Source organism: Danio rerio, chromosome 12, assembly GCF_052040795.2.
Source record: "Danio rerio strain M-AB ecotype USA chromosome 12, GRCz13ab, whole genome shotgun sequence".
NCBI classification, from domain to species: domain Eukaryota; kingdom Metazoa; phylum Chordata; class Actinopteri; order Cypriniformes; family Danionidae; genus Danio; species Danio rerio.
The window spans coordinates 12,076,462-12,102,602 of NC_141032.1; the positions used below are offsets into that span (position 1 = coordinate 12,076,462).

The window sequence follows — 26,141 nt, forward strand, 5'->3', positions numbered from 1 at the left end:
ATTAAAATCTTCCTCCATTACTTTCTAAAGAGTAACAAAATTACAACAGAAGTTGAACCATACTGAACAGGCAAAAATAATGAATGCTTGAGTGACAGATGTACCTTTTCCGTATGGAAGGGCAGCCCTTCAGGAAGCGCTTGAGACTGTCTCTTTTGAACACGTACAGTAATACGATTATTAAAACCACCAAAATTGGCACCACCAGAAGAAAGAAGATCAACAGTCCATTTCTCAGGGAGTAATCTAAGGGGGAAAAGATAATGTAATCATTAAACGTATCTGTGTGTTTTGTATAGTGAAAATTAAATGAGTGTGTTCTTACCAATCTCAGCAGGGCCACTGTCAATACTGCCTCCTCTACCTCCTTTGTTACAGTTGGGTGGACCCCAGCCATTATTACAATGACAATGATATCGATCATTACACACCTGTGAGAACGCCACACAGCATTACAAAAGGGCAAGACTTGTGTTGTGTCCAAATTTACATACTTGTACTAGAACTACTTCCTAAAAGTATGTATTTTTTGCGTGTAACAGAAGAGTATGCAAGTTTGAAACATACTACTTCCTCATTAACGGATTGCTTTGCTGTTTAGTTGCATACCCTATCAATCATGTCGACACATCATCCACATTTCTGTCATATTTAATTTCCTGCCTTATTGGATATTTAGCAGCAGGTTATTCTGACATTTATGAGTCTTGTATACAGGAAAAACCCTCAGGTCTTTGGATAAGTATTCATTCAGTAGTTAATGCCTTAACATGTCTTTATATAAATTCACATTGTTGTTGCAGATAAAATATTTCAAAGAAAATGTCATTGAAAAATTTTCCAGTTGGCTAGATATTTATGAATAGTTTTCAATCAACTTTACCCTCTACTTTTCAGTTGGGCTTGCATGTCTGCCATTTTTGTAGTTTGTTTTTTTAGTTTATAGTTCTAATCTAATTCACATCCAATGCACAATGTATTAGCAGTTACAGTATGTCAGTTCTACACATCAAATTTCTACCAGAAATAGTAGACCATCCTCAAACCTTTGGTTTACTCTTTTCAACATACTACGGTTTTGGACATACTAATTCTAATTTCAAATACTATTTAGGAGGGATAGTATGCAAATTTGGGACAGATCACTGGTCATATCATGAAAAGTGCAAGTAAGAAAAATTAAAAACTAAGAAGTACCAACATCCACTGATTCACATTAACACCAGGAATAACTTACTCCATTACTGTTGCAGTCTCTCTGGGCATCACATTTCCGACTCTGATCCATAACGGAAGAATTGAAACATGTGAAGTTCGCACAAAGCTGAGAGAAAAAGAGAACGGTTCATTTAAAAGTTACACTCTTACTGGCCACTAGGTCAAGACAATCTGCTGAAGTGAAGAGAGGTGATTTAAATGACTTTTGGTGCCATGTGTGCTGGTATTGTAATAAAATATATGATTAGATTTAATTAAAAATAATTTTACAATAAACCTGAAGGACCACACCAAGTTTCTTGTTTCTTTCCAAGTTCTTGTTTTGTCACTTTTAGCTTAGCTTACCACAATGAACTGAATGGAGTTTTATTAGTATTTTGTTAAAAAAAAATGGTTTGATCAATTTTCTGTTTAAAGCTCGAGTCTTCTGTAGATACATTGTGTAGTAAAACTGACAGAAAATGAAAAATGACTAAGCCAATATTTTTAGGAACTAAACTCTTTCTGGCTTGGTATTCAAGAAACTCTTCTACTGTACCATGGCTGCACCAGGCAGAGATATATTACGCAGTGCATGAGAACGGGGTGTTTTCAGAGGAAGACACTAATGATCAAATCCAATTCAATTTATTATGCTAAGCTAAGTTAAGAGTGACCCTGGCAGAATAAGAAATGGTCTGAATGGATACATAAAGGGCTCAAATAAATGCTTTACTCTAGGATATTTGTAAAATGAGACTGTTTCAACACCTGTGAAAGAGATGCCAATGTCTCTGCTTTAAAATAAGTATGAGGATTATTTTCAATAGGGTTCTAGAATTATATTCAATTGAATTGTGTCATTACCTTTGCAGGCCTACACTAAAGAAATGGGCTTTAACGTTTAAGTTAAAGACAAAAAGGTACAAGGCAAGTAAATATTATAGTACATATTATAGACAACACATTTCATTTCAACAGTTCATTCATAAGATGTAGGTTCAAGTGTCCATTAAAAAAATGACAAATCTATGCCAGAGTCTTTTTTTCTTAACATAATTGCTGATATATAGTTTTAAAATATGTATGAAATGTTCTGGCAGCACAGTGGCGTAGTGGGTAGCACAATCACCTCACAGCAAGAAGGTTGCTGGTTCGAGCCCTGGTTGGGTCATCTGGTATTTCTGTATGGAGTTTGCATGTTTTCCCCGTGTTTGCGTAAGTTTTCTACAGGTGCTCTGGTTTCCCACAAGTCCAAAAACATTTGGTATAGGTGAATTGAAAAGGTCTGTAGTTTATGTGTGTGAATGAGTGTGTATGGATGTTTCCTAGTAATGGGTTGAAGCTAAAAGGGCATCCGCTGCGTAAAAACATATGCATATGTTCATTCCACTGTGGCAACCGCAGATTTATAAGCCTAAGCGGAATTATTAAACTAAGCCAAAAAGAAAATGAATGAACGAATGAAATGTTCCAATACAGGTATAATATCAATAGTTTTAGCCTGAACATTAGACTTGCACCACTAATAGCTTAAATTTAGGATACCCTTCATTTTCACCTTTCCAGGAGCGCAGACAGAGCCTGTTTTGACATAGGCTGGATCTGGCACATCAGGGCCCATGTTGAAATCAGCATTCATGCAGGTTATTGTGCCTCCCTCTATTTTTTGTACACTGACTGTTGCTCCTAAGGGTGGGTTATTGCTGTTGAACAGGCATTGAAGTTTTCCACACATAGCATTTCTGTAAAGAAAGAAAGTATAAATCAAGGTTTTTACACCTTTTCCACAGTTTAAAATCTTAAAAAGCTTTTTTCAAGAAACTTCCAGGTGCATTTTTTAACTTTTCCAGCACTTTTCAATATTAAACATGTACATATATATGTCATCAAATTATATCAGATGCTATTTGTTAAAGTATTTTATACTATATATACTATATTCGAAAGAAAACAATTTGATGGTACGTTTGCACCAAGCCCAACATTGTCATTTACTATTTTAAATGTCATTTACTCAGATCTTAAACGTGTCAATCAATCAATCAATCAATCAATCAATCAATCAATCAATCAATCAATCAATCAATCAATCAGTTTTTAAACAGTTAATAATTTTACCTACTTAGTAAGTTTCAAGTTTTTAGTTTCAAGCAATTTAACCAAAATCTAAGCACTTTTGTAAACTTTAAAAACCACTAGACTAAAATTCAAGCCTTTGTAAGGATTTTTAGCATCTGTACGAACCCTGATCAATTCCCTCAGCACTTTAGTTGAACTAAAAACACAAAACAAAATGATAAAAATCAGATGGAACAGAAAAACCCATACATTTGACATGTTGCAAACCACAGAGCCCTTGGGCTCTATTTTAACAATCTAGGCGCAAAGTCCAAAGCGCATGGCGCAAAAAGCATTAAGGGCATGTCCGAATCCACTTTTGCCATTTTAATAATAGAAAAATATGCTCTGCACCCCGACACAAGGTCTAACAGAGTTGTGCTTATTCTCTTAATGAATTCTGGGTGTGTTTTGAGCATATTGTGCATTAAGCCAATCAGAGTCTCATTACATATTCTCTTTAAGAGTCAGTTGCGTTGCGCCATGGCACATTTGTTATTTACATGACGGACTTTGTAAGCGAAATAACTGAATTCTTCACTAGCGAGAAAACAGTTAAACAGACCATCTGCAGCGCAAGGATAAAGAAGAGGCCTTCTTCATTCGGCCACTTTACTTTTTTTCTCTTTCTCTATACTTTTACTTTTTTACTATGTCGATAGGGAAACTGTACTCACTCCACTGAAGACATTCATTAGCCTACATATTTAATTTTGTATGTTAAGCACAAAGATTTGCTTCTGTACAATTTCTTTATTAAGCTCTAATCTCCCGGAAATGAGTAAATGAATAATGTTAACAAAATGTGGTAATAATTAATCACACTTCCTATTCTTATGCCCCAAATGGGGATGTACACGTCTCCAAAACCCATCAAGTGGACAAATCTAAACTTGTTTTTATTAAAAAATAGCTTTGCCATGAACATTAAACCAGCTCTTAGTTGGCCAATGAGTCTATTTCAATTTATCAAAATACCAACGGGCCAACAATGCACCTTAAAACACCTCCTTATAGAACACCCATGAGTCCACATAAATGGTGCAAATGGATCTGCTATTTAAACAATGTGGCGCAAAAAATGAAAATTAGAGTTGTCTTAAAATAGCAACAAATCATGCCATACACATCTTGCGTCATATTGTGCAGGGTGTATGATAGGGCTCATAAATTGCCATGGTGATATCACCTAAAAAAAATGTGTATTTGCTCACAAAACCTTTGTATTTTCATTCAAAACTTCCCAAAAAAATCTATGTTTTTGCATGTTGATGCATAGACATTTTTTAAATATTTCCTGGATTCTACAGTCTATGAGGTACTTACTGTACTGAACAAGGTTTCGGGAATGTCCCAGAATATCCACAGTTCCCAAATGCATTGCCATAAGTATTAACATTGGTAAAGCACTTATCATCTGCTTTGGTTGCTCCTAAATAGAAGAACAAAACAAAAAACAGGAATTCAACAATACAAGACAAGCTTTGTATAAACTTAAGAGCGGCAACGTGGTGGCTCAGTGGTAAGCACTATCGCCTCACAGCAAAAAGGTTGCTGGTTTAAGTCCTGGCTGGGTCAGTTGGCATTTCTGGGTGAGTTTGCATGTTCTCCCCGTGTTTGCGTGAGTTTCCTCCAGGTGCTCCGGTTTCCCCCACAGTCCAAAGACATGCGATATAGGTGAATTGAATGAACTAAATTGGCCGTAGTGTACGAGTGTGAATGAGAGTGTATGGACGTTCCCAGTACTGGGTTGCAGCTGGAAGGGCATCCGCTCTGTAAAAACATGTGCTGGATAAGTTGGCTGTTCATTCTGCTGTGGCGACCCCTGATGAATAAAGGGACTAAGCTGAATGAATGAATGAATGAATGAATGAATGAACGAACGAACGAACGAACAAACAAACTTAAGAGCAGATCGTGATATGTTTGTCCGCATCTTAACAGATTAAAAGTGTGCTAAAAGTACAATGTGAAGTACTGTACCTGAGCCAAAAATCTGTTTGCACTGATAATCAAAGGTCTGGCAGCGGCCCTCAAAGCAGTAGGCAGCATTATTGTTACACGGGAGACCGTCCATCATGTAGAAATCTGATGGACAATATGGAGACTCTCCACCACAGTACTCTGGCAGGTCACAGGGGTTGATGGATGGTCTGCAAGGTGTGCCGGCAACAATGATCTGCTCAGAGTAAACCAATGTTACACTTACATTCAATATTTACTTGCATCCATGTATCTAATATAATCCTGCAACTTAAATAAATGTTGTTAAGAGATATCAATAAATTTGAGTTACACTTTACTTGAAGGGGGGCAAAACCTTAGTAATAATAAAACCTTTGTAACCTTGGAACATGAATGAGATTTCATACATGCTTATGGCAACTGCCATTAAGTCTCATTAGCTCAGTTATGTCATATTAAATGCAAATATGACATTGTTTGGGATGTCTTGTTATGACAACTTGACATTACCAAGGTAAGAAAACCTGTCAAAACATGACTGTCCTGAGAGCAGTATAACTGTCATGAAATTTTTCTGATGACCTTTTTCGGTGAAATGCTGCATTAGTCATTAAAATGTCTCAGTAAATGTGTCAAACACTGTCAAATTCTTTTATGAAACGATAGATTTGCATCATGGATGTGCATGTGTGCGTGATGCTATCATGTCAATATGGACCAAAATCTCTGAGTTATATTTCCAGTACCTTGTTGAATCTATGCCACGAAGGATTAAAGCAGTTCTGAAGGCAAAAAGCGGTCAAACCCAGTACTAGTATGGTGTACATAATAAAGTGACCGGTGAGTGGATAATATATCAAGCCTTTATAACATTGTAATTTAAGTAGTCAGGTTAACATGTATATTTGTGATGAGGGGTCTGACCTGACACTTTTGACAGCAACTTCCTGCGGCGCAGGTGGAGCCCTTAGTGAAGGTGCATGTGGCAGCATTACAGCATGTAGTATTGCATTCCTGCAACACATCAGCAACACTTCATTTAGGACACCAGCAATGAAAAGCTCTGTACTCTGTCACACAATGAGTAAGTTTAATTTTTAAGACAGTTGAATAAATGTAGCCAAGTCACTTCAAAACACAACCAAAAACCATTAAATGCTGTAATGTGCCTAACTATATGAGACATGGGCTGTTTCTTAATACGCGTTCTTCAGCGGTCTTGCGTCCTTGTGTTCTCATGCAACGGCATCATCAGCTGCCTAAGTTCAGTTACAATATTTAAGACCGCAAGTACGGAGGACGCGTGAAACTTCCTGGATGTGATCTTGATATCGAGGACGCACTGATGCAGACTTGATCACCGAACTCGCTCTGGAAGTCCCAGAAGTCATTGCGACTGGAGGTGGGAAGCGCTGCATTTTATATAGGTTTATAATAGTTATATATTAATTTCGGAGATATAACTTATTTACCTCAGGAGTTTCCCTAAAGGAAACGGTGAAAGTAAAAACATGACCATGAACATCTTAATCAAGGAATAAACACATTAAGGGTTTTTGTTTGCCAAAATTCGTATTAAAATCTGTTTTATTTATATTGTGCAGAGTATATTTATTATGTTTTTATGCAAAGTATATATTTTGAAAAGGGGAAAAACAATAAACCGTTGTGTGAGTGCTGTAATGTTTAAATAATTTACCACTTAAAACGCGTGAAGGTAAAGTGACTATCAGGAAAAAACGCAGCAACCCATTTTTCAAAGGACACGTTCTCTGCCCTTGCGGTCTCCAGAGTTTGTCTCCCGAGTTTGTTTTTCCGAGGACACCTGGCAAGACCGCTCTCAACGATAACGCAAGTCCGTTCTCTGCGTTCTTGGAATTGAGAAACAGCCATGCTCTAAACCTTTATCAAACACACCTAAACCAATTAATTAAGACCTGAACACCACATAATAATTACAGGCAGGTGTGTTTAATATGGGTTGCAACTGAAATCTGCAGGAAGGTGGCTCTCCAGGAACAGGGTTGGCCACCCCTGCTCTAAATGGTGACCATTTTGGTTAAATATGTTCCTGTGGCAGCTGAAAATATTTTTGCTAACAAAGAATCTTTTCTTTTCTTTCAAATTTGCTTTTGAGTGTTAAAAAAACATTAATGTCACATGACCTGCTTTTGTTTCTCTACCAATTGCTTGGTGTTTTTTGCGTACACATTATGTGCCTGACAGGACCTGAATGCTAATGTGGGATTGAGGTAGTGCCAATATTTTAATCATTCCAGCAAACTCAATAAAGCTGTAAATTCCTGCAAACATTTATTCATTACAGTTAGGACTTTGAATGAGTAAATGATTCCACACATCTAATCTGTAATCAAAGAGACTTCACAAACAGTGAGCGATTTAGCACAATCCATCTCTCGGTTTCAAAATGTGCGAATGACCCAAGTAAACTCTTGAGTAAGCGTAAAGTAACCTTGTGAATGTATTGCTTTTGGATGGGAGCCACACATTCATTCTTAACGACTCTGTTTACACCAGGTCACTACATCCATTTTCTCTGATCGGACAGCTACTGAATCTAATTTGTGAAAACATCAAGTATCTACACTACCTAAAACCTACATTTAAAATCGACATTTGGCTATATAAATGTTTCTCCACTAAATGGAAATGATTCTGATCTTTAAATCCTGCACTATATGCAAATTTAACAAGGTTATGCAAACTTAAACACCAGGTACACAGCATTTTAAAAATTATAATAACTGTTTACGGAAATGTAGTAAGTAGAGTGTATCTTTATTCTTCCTATTTCTGATCTATAAATATAAATATAGATTTTTTTATTTATTTGTCATATTTATCTCATGATTTCATGTGCTTTTATTTGCCGTTAACGAATTGGAATATAAATGGATTAATCTACTAAGGATTAGTATAGTGAGTATATAATGCTTGAGTCAATATTGAGCCGACATTTTGCAAAATGCATTTTTCATGAAAATTGCCACTAGTGTCACGGTTACTGGTGTTACTTTTCTTATGAGTTAAATCACTGTGAGAAAACTGGTGATTCATATGTGTCGCCGGCGTTATTCAGTTTTTTTTCCACGTCACATTGAAAAAGTGTTTAGATACATAATTATTTATAAGGTAATCAGTTTACATCTACTAAATTCTGCTACACCCAAGGTTTACGAAAAATTGCATCATTAGATGTTTATAGATGGTTGTTGTACTGAACTAACATTGAAAAAAAAAAAAAAGTTTTAACAAACGTGATTAAACACATAAAACATAATCCCCCTTTATACAGTCAGATCCATAAATATTTGGACATCGACACAATTCTAATATTTTTGCCTCTCTACACCAACACAATGGATTTGAAATTAAACAAATGATGTGCTTTAACTGCAGACTGTTAGCTTTAATTTGAGGGCATTTACATCTAAATCAGGTGAACGGTGTAGGAATTACAACAGTTTGCATATGTGCCTCCCACTTGTTAAGTGTCCAAAAGTAATTGGACAGAATAATAATCATAAATCAAACGTTTACTTTTTTAAAACTTGGTTGCAAATCCTTTGCACTCACTTACAGCCTGAAGTCTGGAACGCATAGGAATTGCCAGACACTGGGTTTCATTCCTGGTGGTGCTCTGCCAGGCCTCTACAGCAATTGTATTCAGTTCCTGCTTGTTCTTGGGCATTTTCCCTTCAGTTTTGCATTCAGCAAGTGAAATGCAAGATCAATTAGATTTAGATCAGGTGATTGTTTGGCCATTGCATAACATTCCATTCTTTCCCTTCAAAAATTCTTTGGTTGTTTTTGCAGTATGCTTTGGGTCATTTTCCATCTGCACTGTGAAGTCCAATGAGTTCTGAAGTATTTGGCTTAATATGAGAAGAAAATATTGCCTGAAACACTTCAGAATTCATCCTGCTGCTTTTGTCAGCAGTCACATCACCAATAAATACAAGATAATCAGTTCAACTGGCAGCCATACATGCCCATGTCATGTCACTACTACCACCATGCTTCACTGCTTAAGATCATGAGCAGTTCATTTCTTTTTCCATACTCTTCTCTTCCCATCACTCTGGTACAAGTTGATCTTGATCTCATCTGTCCATAGGATGTTGTTCCAGCACTGTGAAGGGTTTTTCAAGCTCTAATCTGACCTTCCTGTTTTTGAGGCTCAGCAATGTTTTACATCTTGTAGTGAACCCTCTGATAGTGACCCTCTGACAGCATGCAGCTTAGGCGGCAGGTCTTTTTTACGCAGATCTACCAACTACCTGTGGCGTTATTTTAATGATAAATGTCGAGATCGCATTTATGTAATAGCTTACGAGCATGCAAATCTCTTTGCTTGCGCGCCAATTTCCTCTGTTCATGCACAAAACTTCTTGCATGCCCTCAAATATAGGCTGCTCAAGCGCATATCTTCTTGTGCACTCTCAAATACACACTGCTGAAGTGCGATTTAGTGCATTTATGTAACAAGCATGTCTCCAACATTTTTTAGATTTGCTAGGAATATTTATGAATTTCTCCCATAGACCTACAGAACGGTATTAATGTGTCCTGAAGTAAAGTGAAACGTCGTGTTTGCTGGCCTCATGCATCACGCACCTGTCAGTCAGTCAGCCAGTCAGTCAGCACGTAACCTTAAAGGGTTAAACAAATGACGCACAGTCCTACTACAGTTACAGAAAAGTCTGCGCTGTTATAATTCACTTATATGTTAATACATTTTGGTGCTCGCTATAAAAAAAAAACACGACTGGATGAAAATGACGAAAAACTGTAATGTAGCAGTGGCGGGATCAATTTTGGCATCATGCCCCGCCATGAAAGATTGAATGTAGCGAAAAATCATGCAGACAAATTCTAAATGCAAATAGCAGACTCTGGACCTTTTATCTGCTCATTGTAATTGGAATAATAAGCGAATAACACACATGGCCATAGAACTGCTTATAAGGCAATTGTCCAATTACTTTTGGACCCTTAACAAGCGAGGGGCACATAAGCAACTTTTGTGATTCCTATACCGTTCACCTAATTTAGTTGTGAATACCCTCAAATTAAAGCTTTTATTTTAAATCCATTGTGTTGGTGTATATAGCAAAAATGTTAGAATTGTGTTAATGTCCAAATATTTATGGAACTAATTGTATGATCCTCATATCTTTTATTTTATTTTTCTAAAACTCGAAATACATGTGCAGAAAAAAAACAAATAATAATATTTTATAAAAACGTTTAATATTGTCAAAAAAGTGGGCAACAACAGCGACAAAAAATGGTAAATGTGAACTTTAAAAACATTCACAAAAAACTTTAAGTCATTAATGTTTTCCTAAAGCCAAAAGACAATTGATTAACGTGGGCTAAGTTTAAAAGTAAAAAAAAATATATAGATTTTTTAAACATTTTCAATTCCAAAATAGATGTTTCTATAGAATGACCCATAGATACAGTAGAGCGATAAATATATGTTTAAAATCATACCTTGATATTAAAAACAATAGCAATTTCAATAAAAAACAGAATGTTACCATGTATTAATTTAGGTGTGGATGATGATATTATTATAGTATTAATATAGTTATGGTTCTTTGTGTAATTAGGCCTTAACTTTTTGCAGTTATGTGTATTTAAACCAATTCAACTATATTATATCATGCCATATATTTTACTGCTTGAGAAACCAAACAAATAGAATACATTTTGAATGTAATTGTTCTACTGAGACTAAAACTCTGATTCCATACAATGAAACTCTAATAATCATCTTAGTTTAAACACATACCTGTGGTGTGCCACAGTCACACTCCTCTCCACTCTCCAGAATTCCATTCCCACATCTGGGCACAGATATGATGCTGTCCTGAGCAGGTATGTTCCTCAAACATGCTCCACCCCCTCCCTGAATCAACCTCTCGAAGGCATTATCACTGCAGTCACTGAATTTAGTTGATCCACTGCAATCACACCAATACACATCATCATCATCATCATCATCATCATCATCATCATCATTAACTTCACATATAGTATGAGCTCATAAAGAGATTTTGTAGAAATGTCATTATATAATTCAATCTGAAATGCTCTTGTGCAATAAGAAGCATTTCAAACAGAATAACGAACAGCCAAAAATATTATTTAATGTTAGAACAAAAATTATGATGTGCTTAACTATTGGAAATCACCTTAACACCCTTCATTCCAGAACTGGATTTTCGACACGATATTTGTCATTCAGATGGAGAGACTCAAGGTGCATCTCAAATGGCACACTATTCACTACGTATTTATGTACTTACACACTCAACAGCATAGTAAAGCACTAATGGGTTTCTTACTAAGCAGAAATTCATACCATTTCTCTCATGATGTTTGACAGTTGCCAACTTAGTGAAATAAATGAGCAATCTACCAAACAATACCTACCATGAGTATAACCGCATTCCCCATCAGGAGGCGCTATAATCACTCTCATAGGAGAATACTGCTTTCACAATCCAAAATAAATAAAGTACTCCAACATGTGTGCCTGATGGCTCCGCCTCCTCCACTACGAGAGCAAAGCAGTGGCCATTGAGTGCGTGAAGTGTTCATCATTATTACACACTTCATTTTACCGGTTGAATAAGTGCATAATCCAGGTAATTAAAGTGCACTTATTATTTTTAGAGCTTTCAGTATGTTTTATTAATAATAATTTGAATTATATGTTTAATTAGGTCACATTTTCTTCGAATGTACAATGTACGCTATTAATTTAAACATTAAATTCAACTTTTAGCAATAGCTAACTTGCTTGCTTGCTTACCTGCTTGCTTCTTTGTTATTTTCCTACCTACTTGCTTGCTTGTTTACTTGCTTGCTTACCTACTTGATTACTTGCTTACCTGCTTGCTTGCTTACTTGTTCGTTTACTTACTTGCTAACCTACTTGATTACTTGTTTACCTACTTGCGTGCTTACTTGTTTGTTTACTTACTTGTTTACATACTCAATTACTTGTTTACTTACTTGCTTACCTACTTGCTTGCTTACTTGTTTACTTACTTGCTAACCTAATTGATTACTTGTTTACTTGCTTGCTTACCTACTTGCTTGCTGGTTTGTTTACTTGTTTACTTACTTGCTCATCTACTTACTTGCTCACTTGCTTGCTTACCTGCTTGCTTACCTACTTGCTTACTTGTTTACCTACTTGCTTGCTTGCTTACCCACTTGCTTGCTTGTTTACGTGCTTGCAAAAACTACAGAGCCCCCATTTCAAATCCCTAAACCCAGGCATGGTTGTGCTAGTGCAGGATCTGAGTAAACTAATTGGCTAAAAAAAAAAAAGTCACTGGCAATGTAATATTTTATGCCGTTTTACTTTTAAATGTTAAGTCTCTTTATACATTTCACAAAACTACAAACAATGAGCAAATGCTGAAGGAATTTAAATTCAGAAAATAAAATGAAATTGAGCAAATGAAGGACTGAAATTATAAAAACACAGCAGTCACTGACCTGGCAGAAGGTGCCATGATGCACTGACAGCTACACCCATTGCTGTCATGACTCATGCCCAAATTATGGCCCAATTCATGAGCAGCCACCGTGGAATAATACTGCAGATTGTTGTCACTGAACTGTAGACATGTAAAAGCAAAAGGCAAACAAGAACATGACATTAGAGTATGTTTGCTGACAAATTATATAAATCTAAATACATTTGCAGCACAGCAAAATAAAAAAAATTAAATAAACTGACATTTGGGCTGCACAATATTGGAAAAAACATACATTGCAATAATTAAAAAAACTATTTGCCAAAAATCTATCATTTTACATTGAACTGGAATGTATAGGCATAAAATAATTAATAAAAAGCATAAATTATTACAATAGACCAAATATACAAATGAAATAGACAGTGCTTTATGGTTTTCTGGAAAGTCTAACAGTATGTGAAGTAATCAAACATAAAATAGCACTGTATACAGTAGTCAACATTTAAAGTAGATCAAAACCTTTCATTTTAAAACTCTATAAGAGCACATTCCTATTGTGAAAGTATTTTTTGATCCCTTTCAAATGATGAATACTTTGTATTTTGTTGGTCTTTATTGTATGAATAAATACAATTAATCTTTGTTAAATCTACAACTTTAATAATTTCTTGTACATAAATGTGATACACTGTGATATCAATTCTAAAACGATATAGTCCTAATTTAATTTTATTGAATCATTCATTACATTTCTTTATATTGCTCATACCATTTGATACAGAACAATATAGAGCTTATAGCTGAGAGAAAAAACACCTATGCTATTTGGAACAATTAATTATATTGCCAAAAAATATCAGTGATATCTTACATTAAATGATCTCTTTGTATCTACTCTGTATCTTTACATAATATGTCTTAGCAGGATATATATATATATATATATATATATATATATATATATATATATATATATATATATATATATATATATATATATATATATATAGTACATACAGTTGAAGTCAGAATTATTAGCCCCCCTAAATTATTAGCTTCCCTGTTTATATTTCCCCAATTTCTGTTTAACGTAGAGAAGATTTGTTTAACACATTTCTAATCATAATAGTTTTAATAACTCATTTCAAATAACTAATTTATTTTATCTTTGCCATAATGACAGTAGATAATATTTGACTAGATATTTTTCAAGACACTTCTATAAAGCTTAAAGTGACATTTAAAGGCTTAACTGGGTTAATTAGGTTTACTAGGCAGATTAGGGTAATTAGGCAAGTTATTGTATAACAATGGTTAGTTCTGTACACTACCAAAAGTAAATTTGCTTGAGGGGCTATTAATTTTGTCCATAAAATGGTGCTTAAAAAATTATAAACCACTTTTAATCTAGCCTAAATAAAACAAATAAGACTTTCTTCAGATAAAAAAATACTATCAGACATATTGTGAAAATTTCCTTGCTCTGTTAAACATCATATGGGAAATATTTTTAAAAAATAAAAAAATTCAAGGGGGGCTAATTATTCTGACTTCAACTGTATATATAAAAGTCTTATTTCTTTTATTGTGAGGGGCAAAAACTCACAATGCAACTTCTCAAAGGCCTGATCATATTTGATACTACATTTTAAAATGGCCTTTCTAAATGATAGTAATATTAATAATATATATTAGAGGTTGCATTGTTGCTTCACGCAGCCAGTCTCAAACACACCTTTCCATTAATAAAACATGCAAGTTTTAAATTACTGCTTCCAGAAAGTGCTCCCTCGGGATACTTAAGATCCTTCTTGTTTTATAACTAGAAGTATATTAAGTAGCCTATAATATCATCAGGTCAGTGTAATAGTCAACATGATAAATAAAGTAGGCTCTAACCACACTGATTGCTCCAGAAGTACTCGCAGAACATACACTCCCTACGAAGGCCATGCCGAGCACACCTCCGGGATAAGCTCCTTGACCTCTAAAAAGAAAGACACAGATGATGTTACTCATGTTACATGCCCAGAGGAAACCCGGGGAGAACATGCAAACTCTACACAGAAATACCACAGAATTTTTTTTTTTTTTTTTTTTTTTTTTTTTTTTTTTGCCAGTTGCCCAGCCGGGACTTAAGCCAGCGACATTCTTGCTGTGAGGCAAGTTTTGTAATGTGCTCCAAATATTCGTAACTTGAAACAGATAGAAATGTGTCCTCCCACATTACAGTACTTGATCTATACCTGGCATTTCTCCCGTTGGGTTTTAGGTTTCGAAAGAGATAAAATTTCACCACCTTATTCAAATTTTTACCAAATTTGCACAATCCATATGCACAATGCTTTGGCTTGTTTCCCTTGCTTGAACAGACCTCCCATGCCAAGATAAGGTCCGCATGTTCACGTGGGTTTATTCCAGGTGCTCCGATTTCCCCCACAGTTCAAACACGTGCTACAGGTGAATAGAATAAACTAAATTGGCTGTAGTGTATGTGTGTGAATGTAAGAGCGTATGGGTGTTTCTCAGTCTTGGGTAGTGGCTGGAAGGGCATCCGTTGCATAAAAAATATGCTGGATAAGTTGGCGATTCATGACTACCCCTGATTAATAAAGGGACTAAGCTGAAAAGAAAACGAATGATGAAAGATATGTTTGCACCATGCAATATGGTCATCTGCTTGAGCTGTAATTATTCTACCTGTTTTGTAAGTTAGATATTTTTAGCATTGCCTAGTCTTCTGGTTCTTTGTTATCAAAAACTTTGATAGAGCACATTTGTGCCACGCACATTGTTTCCAGAATACCTTAATCCAAAGGTGTTTCTCCCATTAAGTTTTTACCATGGGGATTAAAAAAGTCATGAACCAACAAGATATGGGGTGAATCACAACATTACATTGCCTAGATTTAAGCAAAGTACTACACACACACACACACACACACACACACACACACACACACACACACACACACACACACACACACACACACACACACACACACACACACACACACACACAAAAAAAAAAAACAGACAAAGGTACAGGGAATGTAATACCCAAGTGTTAACCTCCCGCTCTCCCTCGTGAAGCCAATACTGAAGTAACTGAAACTGCAATTCATCTATTGGCCTTTGGGGACTGGCCCCTGGCTCCAGATGTTTACTGACTGCAATGCTAATTAAATTGCCCAATTTTACTGCCAATAAAAACATGTTTACTGTCTGGTACAAAAGATGATTTTGGTGCATATAGCTAATATTAGAGGTGCATTTTTTTAAATAACTTATCTGTTTTACTTATATCGAGTTATATTAAGTCTGCATAATTAAAGGTGTGGCAACTTAAGTGACAGCTAGGTCTCGCTGGTCACTGTCACTTCACCTCCGCAGATTCTGGCTGATTAGCCACTGAACTCAGCATATACCTCATGTTTTTGTCTTATTTTATGTGGCCTTACACAATCAATTGCCTTTTGGAATTATTTCCTACAATTATCAGATTATATGGCATGCTGTGTGCACTTAATTGTGCTAACAAACCATTCAAGTGGCCTCCATTTCACATGTGAGTAAAATTAAATACTTATACCATATCTACAAATGCATTTGTTTTACTTAAGATAATTTAGCATTTATAATGTTCTTTAGACCTGTAAAGCACTCCAGAATCTGACAGATTGATTAGCTGTAGGCTTTAGAACAGTCATCTGAAGAGTTGTCAGACATGCCTGGATTTCATAAACAGCCTTGCATTTACTAGCATAGTAATTTGCGTTTTCCTCCCGTAAAAAACGTCATTAAAACAATGCTTTAAGTGGTTCAGTGTATTACAACAGTGTTTTTAAAAGATTTAACATTTTAATGATATAGTATACAACCGAGCACATGTGGTCAGAAAACAAACCAGTCGTAGGTAATGAAGTATTAAGCGTTTCTCCCAAAGAAAGCCTGTTTAAGCAAAATGCTATTAAGCACCTGTAGCTCCACTGAGGCTCTGCCTCGTTGCCCTTTTTTGTTCATCCTCGGTCAGTGCAATGATGTGCGGACAAAATGGCGATGATTAACCACGCCCACTTGTAGCTTAATTTGCGCTCTTCGGAAACCTATGGGGTGACGTCATGGATACTACGTCCATATTTTTACAGTCTATGGTAATACCACTGTATTGGTGTCTCTAGAAGCATACGCATACTGTTTGTTTATTTCAAGTCTGTTGCAAATTTTGTATTATTTTAATTTTAAGTGTACTGTAGGTTCAGTAATCTAACTTTTATGGTAACAAATATGTTGTTTCCATTGCCTTTAGAGTGAAATTATTGAACCTACAAACAGAAACCTGAGAAAAATGCTCATTTTAGATTTTACAACTTGAACACAATTAATCTTCCTCTCTGAACTGATTCATACAGAACTGTGGAATTAATTTATTTACAGTATTTAAGGCAAGAATATTATAAGTACTGTAATTAACTTTCCGAAAAATGACAAGTAATCCCCTTATTTACTTTGGATCAGTGGATAAGTAATTTTATTACAGCAACAAGTTATTTTGTAACTATTTACACCCAACTCTAATGTGAAGTACTTACACAACGAGCTGAGCTGCGTCATTCCTGATTTGAGGTGACAGTGTTGTTTTTCTCCAGTCCACAAACCTGCCCAACACGTCTCCAGCATTGCCATCCACACTGAAAGGGTTCCCCGTATCAAAGATCTTCAGGCCAATCAAGGCAATTCGGATATTCAGCTGTTTGAAGTACTTCAGGAAACATGAAAGCAGCCACAAATATGTCATTACATCACATCTTAAACAACCAGTCTAAAAAAATGCTCTTGACATACAGTTCTTAGCATTAACACAATGTTTACAAAAGTCAAGAATGAGTCAGGTTTCTAGCATTATCGGTCACTAGTTTTCTCACCGTATCCAGCAAGTTAGCCAACTGAACCATTTCGTCACGCACAGCATTTACACTTCTGTTCTTAATGATGAACTGAGAACAGATCAACACACTTATCAGAGTCAACCAACTACAATGATAATTTGTGTATTTGTGTGTGTGTGTGTGTGTGTGTGTATATATATATATATATATATATATATATATATATATATATATATATATATATATATATATATATATATATATTATATCACATAAATGAATACATCACCTTTTAGTATTTAATTTTTTTGTGATAATTTCTCAGTAAAGTGGAGACAAGAAATGTTGGTGCATTTAACCTCTTAAGGCCCAAGGTGTTTTTTTTTTACATGCATTTTTTCCCTCTTTGCTATTTGGGCTTTATGGAAACTAATTATAATAAAAATTGAAGTATCATTTTTTGATATGATGTGCTTTTAGAGAAAAATTATGTCCATACATGTGGACTCGTGGTCCGAATTTACATAAAACACTTTTTCCAGAAAGTTTTTTTTAATGCATATTTAAAATAGAAACTATCAGAAAGTAAAAACAACATTTTTTTTTACATTTTAGACAGTTAAAAATAGGGTTTGGGACATTTCATATGCTGCAAAACCTATGAATGCATATATATATATATATATATATATATATATATATATATATATATATATATATATATATATATATATATATATATATATATATATATATGATGGCTAAAACTTACCCTTTTTTGGTCAACTACTAATGCCAACTCCACATATTTAGTCTGAGGTAAGGTTCGCTTTTTCTGTGGATTAAAAAGATTCAATGAAACCTCAAATATTGTGTTTGTTCAACATATATCAAAATACTGATAAGGCAAAAGGACATCTTTTCGAACCCGTAAAAACATGGACATGTCAGCATAACGAGAGTGGTCCTCACTGAGAGACGTTTCATTTTCCAGTCCACATACAAAGGGCTCTGAATGACTGTCCTCTAACAGGAAGAGCAGGTGTTCATTGGCTTTAGAGTGCAAGACTGGTTCCAGTCCATAGCTTTTATTCCCAATGATAATGACTCCTCTAAAAACAAAGCACAACTCACAGTGTTACTACTACTTAAAGGGAAAGTTAACCCATTTTTTTATTCACTCATTATTTTCTCTACTTTAAGTGGTTCCAAATAAGTGGTTACAAGTTTAAAGCTTTCTTCAAAATATCTTCTTGTTCAACAAATGAAAGAAACTGCGTTTGGAACATGCAATAAGAGAGTAAATGATGACAGAATTTACAATTTTGGCTGAACTTTTACTTTTAATGTTTAAAAGAGCCTTTTTCAGGCAGATCAGCTGAGCACAAAAAAGAAGGAAGATGAGGAAAAGTGTTGTCAGAAGCTTCCTCATACATGCACAATAGGACTACATTATAATGTTGTTGTTGTTTTTTTTAGCTTTGGATTTATGCAAAATACAGGGGACACCCTATTGAGCTCTGAAAAACCAAAATCCCATCCCTGGTTTTTTACCCTAAAAAACACCCACTGAACTTAAGAGGTTGATATGAAATATCCTTATTTTTGAAGTTATATATTCATTGGTATTTATACTAAATGTAAGCAGGTCATCTTTTTGCAAACAGTGATTTACACTGGTTCTGCCAATTAAAGTCTGGTTGAGCCAGACACAATTGCAAAGGAAACCTGTTTGGTAACAGGAGAAACAGTATGGAGAATATGCATATGGTCACAAAAAAAAAAAAAACTTTTATACACTATGTCCTGTGTTTTATTCATCGCTACACTAATGACAAAAAGACATTTTTGCCCATGAAATCTCCTCAAACGTGTCACCTTTGTAACAATGCATGAAAAAGAGTGGCTTATTAACAGTAATGTTTTTTTAATGATTCTTTTTTCTGATCCCATTCTAGGGCTGGGCAATATGGCAAAAATGTAATCTCGATGATTATCTTCCATATTGAACAATAAAAATATAAATTTAGATATAAATTGTTAATGCTTCCATATTTAAAAAAAGTACCCCAACAATGACTGAAGCCACAAAAATTAGTGGGTCCAATAAATGGCATAACATAGTATCTACAAATAATTTTTGTTGGCTGAAAATTCGGTACCTCTAAGATCAACAGACTTTCAGATTCCAATTGTTGCACATTTCTGCTGTGTGATTGGCTCTTAAATCAATATAGAGTAAAAAAAAATCCAGAGCTTATCATTGTTATTGACATAAACATTATTATGATTTGATATAATATTGTTTAGCGGTCCAGCCCTATCCAATTCTCTCTCTTTTTTTTTTTTTTTTTTTGCTCACATACCAACTTTCATTCTCATTCTCATCTCATTTCTCATTTTACACTGAAACAGGGAAATAATTCACTAGCTGACCATTTAAATGAAATTAATACAACCACTATATTTTAATACAAATAAAACAGTTTTTTAACAGAACTGCAAAGCTATATGCAAAACCTCTTTGAATCTGAGAAAAAGAAAAACTGCTTTGTGAGCCTAAACTAAAACAAGTCTAAACTAAAACAAGGAACGATTAGATTTGATGTTAAACACTATGACTTATACAAAGCACAATTATTGAATTGCAATGCGAATGCAGGTTTATTTTTATATGTACAGTTGAAGTCAGAATTATTAGCCCCCTTTTGAATTTCTTTTTCTTTTTTAAATATTTCCCAAATGATGTTTAACAGAGCAAGATCATTATTATTGATTATTATTAATAATTCTGACTTTAACTGTATATGCAGTGGGAACAGAAAGTATTCAGACCCCTTTGTTTTTTTACTCTTTGTTAGCAGCCATCTGCTAAAATCATTTTAGTAATTATTTTCCTCATTAATGTACACAAAGCACCCCATATTGACAGAAAAACACAGAATTGTTGACATTTTTGCAGATTTATCGAAAAAGAAAAACTGAAATATCACATGGTCCTAAATATTCAGAACATTTGCTGTAAAACCCATATATTTAACTTAGGTGCTGTTCATTCCTTCTGATCATCCTTGATATGGTTCTACACTTCAATTTGAGTCCAGCTGTATTTGACTATACTGACTGATCTTGATTAGGAAAACCACACACCTGTCTATATAAGATCTCACAGCTCACAATGCATGTCAGAGCAAATTAAAATTATTAGGTCAAAGAAACACACAATTTGAATACTTAGAACTATGTGATATTTCATTTTTTTAATAAATCTGTGTTTGTCTGTCAATATGGGGTGATGTGTAAATATTAATGACAAAAATTAACCTAAAGGTGCAGTAGGTGATCTGCCAGAGTGCTAGCGTTAGCATAATAGCTTAGAAATTTTACCACCCTCCCCTGCCTTCCAAAGCCATACCTCCTTAAGTCATGAACTGGCGTACGCGCACTGATTAGATATAACACTAGATCATGTCATTTATAAGTTAGAAAACTCTGTGGAGACATGCACTTTATCAAGCGTAGTTGTTGACAGGCCAGAGGGTGCAGGACTTATATATCCCTAAAACTGTCACAGGCTGTCACTGTTCAAACATGAACAAATGTGTGAATATAAATCAAACTTTACCTCAGTCAAGCTGGTTAGGCTGAAGAGCACATTTACTTATGTTTTGTTACTAAATAAAAATTAGATCAGAAAAAAAGGAGCGCTAAAAACAGAAATATCCTATCATCTTTTTACATTACGTTTACGTTACCAAGACAACGAGTGACTTTTTATTTCCAGTTGTGCTCGCTGATCCTCGTACATCGCTTGTTTTAAGCTCCTTTTTCAGTTGAACAACTAAACGAATGCTTATGTCTGTTTAACTGACTATATTATCGATGCTGCAAAAAGTACTCCATGAACTTGAAAATAGCCAATCTTTTGCCAGATGTTTTCGGTGGCTGAACAACACTTCCGTGCATATAAAACCCATTCATAAACAAGAACACAGTCAACATAAGCTTTGCGTGGCTAAATAGTTTTAAAACATACCTGTCTAAAATTAATACTTCAGCCGTGGTGGGACCCTTCTGATTGTTGTTTTGAACTTCGTAACATCACCTCCATCCAGCATGCAAAAGTAATTTCGATATTGATTCAGGGTTTAGAAAAGTTTTGATTTTGCATTTTTGGCAGAACCCCTCTCAGAAACCATCTTTCTTTTCATGCATACAAGGCCATGTTGGTCTTTCAGAAAGAAGTTCAGGTTGAGAAGTTCAGTTCATGTCTCTCTGTCAGCGGTACATCCGTGCTGCACTTGTTTGCTTAAAGAGGCTGCGTAAAAATTCTAATTTAAATTTGTTGACAGTTTGAGTTACCTGATAATCATAATTAAGTTATTTGTCGATCCTACAATATTTATTTTAGATAAAAAAATTTTAGTCTTATACCTTACCTAGTATAAAAAATACATATGAATACATTTAGATCATTAACTTTAATCATTACTATTGGAATGTAAAAAGACTTTCAACCAGCACAACAAAAACATTTCTGGAAACAATCACCTATGGCACCTTTAAATGGTTTTAGCAAACGGAAGCAATACAACAAAGAGTAAAAAATTTAAGGTGGTCTGAATATTTTCAGTACCCACTGTAAGTATGAATGGTCTATAAAATTTGCAAGGAACATAACAAGAATAAAATATATGCAAAGTATAAAGTTCGCAAGGAATAAAACAAGACCTAAGTTGAGTCTGTTATTTAATGCCAGCCAATTTTTGCATGCAGGTATTTGCGTTTGCATAAATCGGCACATTTAGTTTTTTCTGCTTGTTTAAACTATGCATTTAAAATGAGTTGAAACAATCCAATCCTTCTTTTTTATGTTCAATCTACTTAAAGTTATTTTAATCAATTAGTGTTGGGAAAACATGAAGGAATTGTGTAAAACCCAACATTTTTTTTGCAGAGAAATAAACTGAAGTATAATTTCCTTATGAGTTCCCTTGCAAGCATGGTAATCAAAAATAAAAGTATTAAAAATTCAATGTCACCTTCACCCAACTAACTGCTTTGACTGCTTATTTGATAGTGAAATTGTAAGCAGCATACAGTACACTACATACCTGATGCCTTCACAAGTGCTAAGAGCAACAAGAGAGTCTTCATAACCCTCTACATGCCCTTGATAGTAACACTGCACCTGGAACAAATCCACTAGCATTAGTACAGCTCATTTTCCAAAACTGTCTCAAGGTTAATGTCTTGGTTGCTGGTCTTCACAAAATGACCACATGACTGCATGTTTAAAAGATCAGATTACCAACACCCCCGTTATGTATTTTCTGTGACCAGTTTCCTGATTCAGGAACGATTTACATACCATGTAAAGTAGGTTGTAAACAATATGTCTTTCATATATTGTTATTCTAATAAAACAAATAGAATTCTCACCATTCTTTCAGGCTGCACTTTCCCTTTCTTTGGTGTTTTATGAGAAATCACGACAAAGTTCTTTGATAAAAAGTCTCTGAGGAAATAAGAGATCAAATTTAATTTTGTAATATAAAGCTAAACTTTAATAAAAAGCTAAATTGTTCAAAGTTCTTACGTGTTCTTTGTCACATGCAGTATTCGGTCACTGCCTTCAATCCTGACTGAGTATGTAATGATATCAGCATGTCTTTCCTAAAATCAGCCACAAGATTTCAACGTAGTTAATAAACATAATTTAATTTATTTCCAGACACTGTTAACGGTGCTCTGTACCTCTGGTTGTTTGTGTGAGGGGTCTGCATATCTCCTCCAACGCATCTGAACCAGCTGAGGTTTGACCACATCATACTTCTTCAAATAGGAGGTCTGATCTATGGCCTGGACTGTATGAAGGAATAAATTAAATTAAGCAACTGATTAACAATTATCAGGGGTGCATTTCCGAAAATCATCGTTAGCCAACGAAAGTCGCAAGTTCCGTCGTTACATAATTAATTGATTTGGCATTTCCCAAATCCATCATTCCAATGCACATTGTTGCGTTGCAAACGTGTACACTTGCAACTACACCTCTGGAGCTGTAGTTAGAAACATAGTTCCTTGCTGTGTTCTACTCCCAGTTTTCCCCCCTATGCCAAATTCGTTTAGAACATTCTAATATTTAAACTTGGACTAATTAAAAAAAAAAAAACATTAAAGTCATCTCTCTTAGGTGTAATTTGCTTTCAAAGTATTTTTACAGTTCATTTTTAGTGATTTTCATTTAAAATTGCGCTCCCTTCGAAGTGCACTTTGAAAACATTGATGCCATTTTGAACACAGCCGTGGCTCATGATGAAAGCTATAGGTGACCTATTATTTAAAAGTGGAATTTACATCACGTCTCTAAAGCTTGTGAAAACAAAAAACATAGCAAACGTTAATGCTTTTAATTTATATTAGGTTATTTATTAAGTATCTGTACTGTACATGACATGGGCCTGAACATTTCTGAACATTGGTTTGCATGTGTCAAATCGTAAAAGTAGACTTTTCAAAAAATAAAAACTAAATAATAATAAAAAATCATCATATCATCACCTTTAATATTATTATTAAAGTAGGATTTTTTTTATTAATTTTCATTTCTTAATAAATAGCTTCATTATTTTTTATTTATATATATGATATTAGAATACGTGTTAGTAAGTGATTTCATGTTTTAGAATAGAATGTGGAATGCAGTCAATATTTGTAAAGGAAACATATGTGCCATTTACTTCTATTAATATAAAAAAAATGAGTGTATTTTTTTTACTAATCTTGGATTTTTTTTTAAATGTGTGTGCTTGTAAAACAATATAATTTGCATAAAGAAATTATGGGGTTCTTTTACAAAGAAGTTGTTACCACCCCGTTTAGGAGCATCATTATGGGCGGTTTAAAATTCAAACAATGGATCTACAACAGAGAAACTACGGATTTTGGGAAAGACTCGTCACTACATCGTTCTTTTCCCAAACGATGCATCGTATTATGATAGTTCAGCCTCGAGTTATGCTGTTGCTTGGGAAACCAGCCCAGATTAGATAAAGTAAAAACTGGTAATCCAAAAACAAAGAAAAAATGCTTCAAGGGTAAATAATGTGTTGGTGCTCTTTGCATAAGGAAAATAAGGAAGGAATATATATATATATATATATATATATATATATATATATATATATATATATATATATATATATATATATATGACATATATGACATATGTCATATATATCTTTGTCAATAAAGGATTTGAAACTTTTTTGTATCACTGTTATCCTCATTTTATTTTATTTTTTTCAAATTACCTATTGTTTATGTAGACATTTCCAGTCAAATCTTTTTAAAAAAACAAATAGTTTTTTTTCTATGAGTTTTTAAAATAGGTTTTTTATGCTCACCAAGCATATGAGGAAACAGAAAAAAATATTATTGAAAATGTTAAATTGAAAAATAAATAATCAAATTTAAACAGTTTATCAGCTATTGTTAATCGCTCACGAAACATTTTGGATGTTAAAACAGTTTTGCTGATTCATTTCATCCAATATGTCATACAATATGATTAAAAAATGTGACTTTAAATAAGAAAAAAAAATATTAAATAAAACATTTTATTCAGCAAGGACGCACTACTTTTATCAAAATTGAGACAAAAGACAAAGCACTTACAAAGCATTTCAATTTGAAAAAAAAAAATCCTATGCTTATTTAAACTTTTTATTAGCAAGACAAAATGTGGAAACAAGTATCAATATTTTCTAACTAAATATTAGGCTGCAAAAAACTCAAACAACATTGATAACACTGAGTCGTCACATTAGGCTACATTTTAAAATCTATACAAACAGAACGCATAATAACTTGTTTAACATTGAGTAAAACTATTTCTCGAAATGATAGTTTACGATAAATAAAAGCAGCCATGGTGAACATAAAAAGTATTTGTTCAAAACATTAAACAATAGTAAGCATTTACAGAGTTGGTGCATTTATAGATACAGTTTTAGACGTTCCATATATTTTTTTCCAGACTACTGTGTAAACAAGAGCCGTTTGTAATCACACAACTCTAAATAGCTCTAACATTAGCTTAATTAACCTACTTTAACAACCTTTAAAACTTAATAAAACGATTACAGTACGTCTAAAATTAGCTATTATTAATTCACGTTCCCTGTACGATTAATACAACTCAACACAAGACTTTTGTCGTAGGCTTTGTTGTCGGTGAAACACGACTCTAGCTCTTCCTCCATTAAGGGTAGCTACTAAATGAAGTCATCAGTTTGAAAATATTAAGGATAAATGAATTGATATGTCTTACCTATACAAATTGAGAAGTTTATGAGAATAAGGACGAAGATGTTAACCTGCCGCGTCATGATGTTTCTGTGAACTGACGCTGCTGGATCTCAGGTGAGCAGCTGAGCAC

General features: G+C 34.3%; 1 protein-coding gene across 1 annotated transcript in view; it reads right to left on the minus strand.

Moving 5' to 3' along the window:
- adam9b (ADAM metallopeptidase domain 9b) overlaps positions 1-26,141 on the minus strand; it is a 39,583-nt gene extending 13,442 nt beyond the window's left edge. The window contains 19 exon segments of the mRNA NM_001114439.1: positions 105-246; positions 326-431; positions 1,238-1,324; positions 2,759-2,942; positions 4,645-4,750; positions 5,302-5,497; positions 6,208-6,297; positions 11,105-11,276; positions 12,826-12,947; positions 14,709-14,796; positions 17,402-17,571; positions 17,735-17,806; positions 18,471-18,533; positions 18,627-18,810; positions 22,813-22,889; positions 23,141-23,216; positions 23,298-23,374; positions 23,456-23,565; positions 26,034-26,141. Coding sequence (NP_001107911.1) covers positions 105-246; positions 326-431; positions 1,238-1,324; positions 2,759-2,942; positions 4,645-4,750; positions 5,302-5,497; positions 6,208-6,297; positions 11,105-11,276; positions 12,826-12,947; positions 14,709-14,796; positions 17,402-17,571; positions 17,735-17,806; positions 18,471-18,533; positions 18,627-18,810; positions 22,813-22,889; positions 23,141-23,216; positions 23,298-23,374; positions 23,456-23,565; positions 26,034-26,091 — 2,180 coding nt within the window. The 5' untranslated portion in view covers positions 26,092-26,141.